A 6,929-nucleotide genomic window follows, 5' to 3' on the forward strand; every position below is an offset into this window, starting at 1 on the left:
ATACCGATTTGATTCTTTTGCTTAATCAACATATTGGTTGAAATCTCATTGTTTATTTTATGAAAAATACATTTGCCGACGTTATGAATTCGACAATCATAACATTGTTGGCGTATTGCTGTAATACACACCAAGTCGGTCTTTAAAATGTAAAGTGATTTTTTTCTCCGACAATCTCAGCTGTTTGTTCATTTTCTCTTCTCTAATTTCTTATTTTCTATCATGCCAAACAAAGGAAAACCGGAAAACAAATTTGTTTGCATCACCAACAGAAACTGGAAACTAATTTGGAAAGTAGCTCGTTCATTAGTGTGAAAAACTTTTATGGGGTATTCGGCACACCATATTGGAGATATCTACGCCATAGTAAAACCCAACGGTGGATATAAAATGAGCTCAATAAGCTCTTGTGTGGGCTTAAGAACAAATCAAGCAAAAGAGAAATAAGTTCTTTTCCATAATATAGGTTTGCATGATACAGGCAATGTACATGTTGATCCAGAATGCTAATTTTTGCCGGTAAGTCGACCATCTGAGGGAAAGGAAGGTTGGGAGATGGAAGAGCCAACCTCTTGATGATGCAGTGGTGTCGTAATCTGGTGCCTAATTTCTTGTTGATTTAGCATCTTCTGAAGCCTGTACAAACAGAAGAACAAAATCATTAACATTATCGTTTTCAATTCATATTTTTTTGTTTGTGACAACCTAAAGAAAACTTGATTGAAACGATAAGGAATGCATATATCTTTGAACATTAAATCATGACATGCCATACAATTTGCGTCGCAACTTACTACCGAAGGCAACATTTTCCGTCTAAGCATTGTGCGTTCGTAAGCTTCTTTTGATCCTGAAGTGAAGAGGACTTCATCTCCGTCCACGGTCATAACGCTATTTAGTCCAACAATAAAGTTGTGAGCCTTTTAACAAGCGGTATAGTCCTCCCATTCACCACGACCATCCATTATGACAAACCACACTCGCTTTCTGTTCGAAAGGTGTATAATTGGTGTTGTTAAATATTGAGATTATTATAATATTTTAAACTAAAATAAAGATAAAATAACAAAATATTAAATATTAAAAATTTATTAAAATATTTTAAATTAAAATTAAATTGATAAAGTATATAGTTTTTGAGATAAAAATTATTATTATACTGAATTTTATTGCCTTTTTATTAAAATAGTGAAACATGTAACCTTGATGATCATTAATATAAAATATATATTATGATAGTAAAAAAAGAAAAATAATAGTATGGTGAATAATAAATATAATTTAGGGTAAATTATGCGTTTAGTACTTAAATTATTAATTTTGGTATATTTTAGTACTTAAACTTTTAATTATTCAAAATCATACCTAAAGTTTAGATTTTGTGTCATTTTAGTATCATATTCAAAATTTAACATTAATTTTTTTAAAAATTGAAAGTTTAGATACTAAAACATATCAAAAATGATAGTCTAAGTACTAAACGTATTAAAATTTTAACGGTAAGTACTAAATGAAATAAAAACAAAATATTAGATATAATTTTTTAAAAAAATAAAAATTTAAATATTAAAACGAATCAAAATTTATATTTTAAGCACTAAATGACTAATATAACCTATAATTGAACTAAAAATTAGCTGTAATGACCAATCAGAAAGGGAAGAACGATCTAGAAGCATTTAGCATTCCACAAATAAAAAATTAAAAATGATAAACCCTACCTGAAGAAACTGATCGCACTTGTACTAGTTTCCTACCTGCCTTCTTGATACATCTTCTCCCAAAACCAAGAACGCGTCGAAAATGGCCTCTGCCAACGCTCTTTCATCTTCTATTCTTTGCACTACCAAACAGGTAATATCTTTTCACGGCTTCATTTCATTTTCTCTACTGTTAGCTGCAACAACACTAGCTTCTGAGAGGCACAGAGTGCTACCTTGTGTCATGAAATGTTTTGTCTTTGTTTTTTAATATATGCATCTGGGTAATGGAGAAAATTTGAAAGATTGGTGCCTTTACGGTTTCTAACGGTTCTTTTTTTATGATTGCAGGGGAGTTTGAGGAGGGGAAATCATCGGCAGAACCAAAGGCTGAACTGCAGGCAAGGAAATGGTCGATTTGGTGTGAAGGCTTGTGCAAAGGAAATTGCATTTGACCAGAGCTCAAGGGCTGCTATGCAAGCTGGCATTGATAAGCTTGCTGATGCTGTTGGCCTTACTCTTGGTCCTAGGGGTAACTTATTTTCCTTTATTACTTCATTATTCATTGTTTCTATGAATGATTGTATTCCTTTTTGGGATAAAGGAATAAAAAGACTGATTCACTCATTCAAGTCGAATGAAATGCCAGAATTGTCGTGTTTTGACTGTTATAGAGGATTTGGTTCAGACTCATAATCGTCTGGTGTATATATGTATATGTCCTTAACTAATTGCGATATTCTCCAACTCAGAAGTTAGATATTGCTGGCTGTTTTTGTGTTACTTTAAATGCTTGTTTTTGCATTCCATGAAGGCTAGTATCGATTGCATTAACTATACGATGTCTGTCTATTCTAAAGGGAGGAATGTTGTCTTGGATGAATATGGAAGTCCAAAGGTAGTTAGTGATGGATTGACTATAGCCCGAGCAATTGAGCTTCCTAATGCCATGGAAAATGCTGGTGCAGCTCTTATCAGAGAGGTCACATAATCATTTTAGTATCGTTCTTCTGATACTATTTGTTGAATTTGTCTACAATCTCACCTTGACATGGTCATTGGCACTGACATCATTTGTTTATTTTTTGGCTGTGGGATGAAGGTTGCTAGTAAAACTAATGACTCTGCTGGTGATGGAACAACTACGGCATCTGTACTTGCACGTGAAATAATCAAACTAGGACTTCTCAGTGTTACCTCTGGTGCAAATCCTGTCTCGGTAAAGAGGGGTATTGATAAAACAGTTCAAGGGTTGGTGGGAGAGCTGGAAAAGAAGGCCAGGCCTGTTAAAGGTCGTGATGATATCAAAGGTATTCTGCATAAATAGAAAACATATCTGCATGCTAAACTATTTGCCACTAGCAATCAAGCCCCACTTTATTTTTTGTGGTTACTTGTACTTTACTTCCAGCTGTGGCTTCCGTATCTTCTGGAAATGATGACCTTATCGGAACAATGATTGCTGATGCAATTGACAAAGTCGGGCCTGATGGTGTTTTGTCCATTGAGTCATCATCCTCATTTGAGACCACAGTTGATGTTGAGGAAGGAATGGAGGTATGTCTGTTGTGGATATTTAACCCATTGATATATTCTTTTTCATTTACTATAGAAGTAACCTGGAAATCTTGATAGCACTTATTCTTATTCGAGTTATCTTTATTTCTTTTTCCTACTACTTGCAGATTGACCGAGGTTACGTCTCTCCACAATTTGTAACAAATCCCGAGAAATTGATTTGTGAATTTGAGACTGCAAGAGTGTTGGTAACTGATCAAAAGATTTCAGCTATAAAGGACATCATTCCCCTGTTGGAGAAAACCACTCAATTAAGATCTCCTTTGCTAATAATTGCTGAGGATGTCACTGGAGAGGCTCTGGCCACACTTGTGGTGAACAAGCTGCGGGGTATACTTAATGTTGCAGCCATCAAAGCTCCTGGTTTTGGTGAAAGGAGAAAAGCTATCCTTCATGATATTGCCATTTTGACTGGTATGTTAGCTGCCTTTTTGTTCTTTCTTTTTTCAAATTGGGAACTTTACTCCTTGGTTAATAGTGCTTTATTGATAATGTAAACTGCAGGTGCCGAGTACCAAGCTACTGATTTGGGTTTGCTCGTTGAGAATACTTCTGTCGAGCAGCTTGGCATAGCCAGAAAGGTGATCATCACCAAGGATTCAACTCAACTCATTGCTGAGGCAGCCTCTAAGGATGAGATACAAGCTAGGGTGGCACAACTAAAGAAGGAGCTAGCTGAGACAGATTCTGTCTATGATTCGGAAAAATTAGCAGAAAGGATTGCCAAACTATCTGGTGGTGTTGCAGTAATTAAAGTGGGGGCTGCAACAGAGACTGAACTTGAAGATCGTAAGCTACGAATTGAAGATGCCAAGAATGCTACATTTGCTGCCATAGAGGAAGGTATTGTGCCTGGTGGTGGTTCTACATTAGTTCATCTCTCAAGTTGTGTTCCAGCAATTAAGGAGAAGCTTGAAGATGCAGATGAGCGCATAGGAGCTGACATTGTGCAGAAGGTAAACATTCTGAAGATTTGCGGTCTAAGTAATGATTGAACTTATAGTGATTAATTAATTTTGCATGCAGGCTCTGGTTGCACCAGCGTCGTTGATAGCTCAAAATGCAGGAATGGAAGGTGAGGTAGTGGTGGAGAAAGTGAGGAATAGTGAATGGGAGGTTGGTTACAATGCAATGACAGACAAGTATGAGAACTTGCTGGAGGCGGGTGTAATTGACCCAGCAAAGGTTACAAGATGTGCTCTACAGAATGCATCTTCAGTTGCCGGAATGGTCCTTACCACTCAAGCCATTGTTGTTGAGAAGCCCAAGCCAAAGACTCCGGCAGCTGCCCCTCCTCAAGGTCATATGGTATAATCTGTTGACGCTTAATAGGTTTTTCTAGAACCGTGAATCACCAATAAAATGCCAGATGAATAGAGACGTTCCTCATTTGATATTTGTTTTTCTATTGTATGTGCTAGAGAATAATATATATTAGAATTGCGAAAATATATTCTTAAATATGCAATTCAGTGGCATGCTTTGATTTTACATGGAAGCTTTCCGGGGTGACCAAGCGTCTAATTAGGCTTCTTCTCTGCATAATTTTGCCTTGCTTTGCACCTTGAGAAAGCTACATAGCATAAAGGAACGATATTGTTTTCCCCAATCTACTGATAGGTTGGTGAAGGTTCTTTTCGTAAGAAGTGAATGATAGAACCAAAACATAACTTGAATAAAAACATATACTTCATATCCATACAATTAAAAATTAAATATTGGATATGAAAATGTACTTGAATCTATTGTTAGAGATATATATTTTTTTCTTTGATAAAATGCATTAAAAATATAAATAGACATCATTTGAAAATCATTCTCATTATAATTGATTATTGGGTCGGTTCTGAATAATTTGTTAATATTTCAATACATATGGCATGTATAATACAATTGACGAGTAAGTAATTGAGAATATTAGTTTTTCAATTCAGTAATTAGTAGGCATTAAGGACATTTTCTGTTGTAAATAGATAAAATGTGATGAACTAAAAGACGATGGATGGAGAATAAGATTCTATAATATTGTGTAAGAGCATGTGGTGTTTGGTAAAAATGTGAGTAAACAGAACAAGTAAAGGGCAAAAATCTGGACCTCTCGATTTTGTTGGGCTGATAATTATCTGTTGGACTGTAGTATTTAAGGGGTATTTAAGTTGTGAGCATTCATGGTCACATGGGTGTCGAATTAAAACATTTAATTGTGGTGGACATGACTGTGGGTCCAAATTGAAACATTCAGTTAGAATGTATCCAGCACAATCATCAGTAATTGACAAGTATACATACGTCTTAACAACATATCTCAGACTAATCAAGATTTGAACTACTTGACAAGTATGCATGGTGTATGGATTGTGATTTATTTGTGAATAGGGTATTTTCTCCATGGTTGGTCCCAAATGACGTGAAAAATCTTCCCAACCCAAGTCTAACATCAAGATAAGGATCTAAAATGCATCACATCTTTGCTGTTTCATGAAAGCTCAGCTGCCTCTGGCCCATTTCAAGATTCCATTTATAACTCTCTGCTTGCACATTTTTCTATCATCGCGACAAGCAGGTTTGGTGGGTGAAAATTGCTCCACATTAAAGAAGCAAAACCATATCGATAATGACCCTTCTTTATTCTTTAGCCTTGCTGGATATCAATTTGGTTCCAGTTATGGTCCGAGTGCTCTAAACCTACATGTGATGTTGAGAAATAAATGGGAAGTGGCCCTTGGGATACAAGTTTGATACATATGGGGTAGGCCTTAATTGTTCACACATTGTAAACATGCAACAAAGTAGTTACAACTAGAAAGTGCGTATGTAAACCCTCCTAGTAATAAAAGTATTTATTCCCTTGCCCAATAATCTTTTTTTTTTTATTTTTTAAATGCTGTCCAACATCTCAATGTAAATGGGAATATTTTCGTTGAAATTTATGCATGGTGTAGGGACAATATTCATCTCATTAGTTTACATTTTCGCAATCCTATGATTATAAATAATATTTTTTTACTTAAGTTTATTATCTTAATTATAAGATTTCATTTAAAGATAGGTTTTATCAACTTGCAAATAGATTTTCATTTGAATATAAATTTAATGTATACATTTCCAACTTTTTATTGTTCATTTTAGCTTACAACAAAAATTTGTAGACCTTTTTAAAGTCTTCCTTATTGTGTGATTCTATATACCTTAGATTGTAGCATATCAAAGACCGTTCTAATTCTATCTACGGAACATATGACTTTTTCTTTGGTTTAGGCTACTTAGAGGCGGTGGGATTTCTTTTATTGTTTCAAGACTTGTCGATTTGACCATGTCAATTTTACCTGCAAAGGAAATATTCTTGAATTATAGTACCATATATTTAGAAATATATATATATATATATATATGTAGTTTTCACTTAAATATTTAATTTCTAGATAAAAAGTATCACATTGGTTCTTATACTAAATCTTATAGTTATAGCAATATCAATACAAATAGCATGTTAAAATTGATATTATCATCTAATATATTAATATATACGATAAAATAAGTTATAAATATAAAATACTCTATCAATCCGATGAGAAAGTGATGTTACTCGGAAGCTAATAGACAAGAAGGGGCATCCATTATCTGAAAGGGCTTCTCGAATCTGCAACTCAA

The 6,929-nt window shown here is 34.5% G+C and overlaps 1 protein-coding gene across 1 annotated transcript; it reads left to right on the forward strand.

Annotated features, from left to right (window-relative positions):
- Positions 1-1,742: 1,742 nt before the first annotated feature.
- On the forward strand, positions 1,743-4,769 carry LOC120148348 (ruBisCO large subunit-binding protein subunit alpha-like). The gene is made up of 8 exons (XM_039161505.1): positions 1,743-1,854; positions 2,052-2,232; positions 2,561-2,682; positions 2,803-3,010; positions 3,112-3,257; positions 3,386-3,692; positions 3,783-4,234; positions 4,305-4,769. Exons 1-8 carry the CDS (start codon positions 1,804-1,806, stop codon positions 4,590-4,592), a joined length of 1,755 nt encoding a protein of 584 aa, XP_039017436.1. The 5' UTR covers positions 1,743-1,803; the 3' UTR covers positions 4,593-4,769.
- Positions 4,770-6,929: the final 2,160 nt, after the last annotated feature.

Source organism: Hibiscus syriacus, unplaced genomic scaffold (assembly GCF_006381635.1).
Source record: "Hibiscus syriacus cultivar Baekdansim isolate YM2019G1 unplaced genomic scaffold, ASM638163v2 tig00110956_pilon, whole genome shotgun sequence".
Lineage (NCBI taxonomy): Eukaryota > Viridiplantae > Streptophyta > Magnoliopsida > Malvales > Malvaceae > Hibiscus > Hibiscus syriacus.

Excerpts from the sequence above, each read along its gene's own strand:
- LOC120148348 (XM_039161505.1), top strand. The coding sequence starts at position 1,804 with ATGGCCTCTGCCAACGCTCTTTCATCTTCTATTCTTTGCACTACCAAA. Across the intron at positions 1,855-2,051 it reads TTCTTTGCACTACCAAACAG|GGGAGTTTGAGGAGGGGAAA; the intron begins GTAATATCTTTT and ends TTATGATTGCAG. Across the intron at positions 3,258-3,385 it reads ATGTTGAGGAAGGAATGGAG|ATTGACCGAGGTTACGTCTC; the intron begins GTATGTCTGTTG and ends TACTACTTGCAG.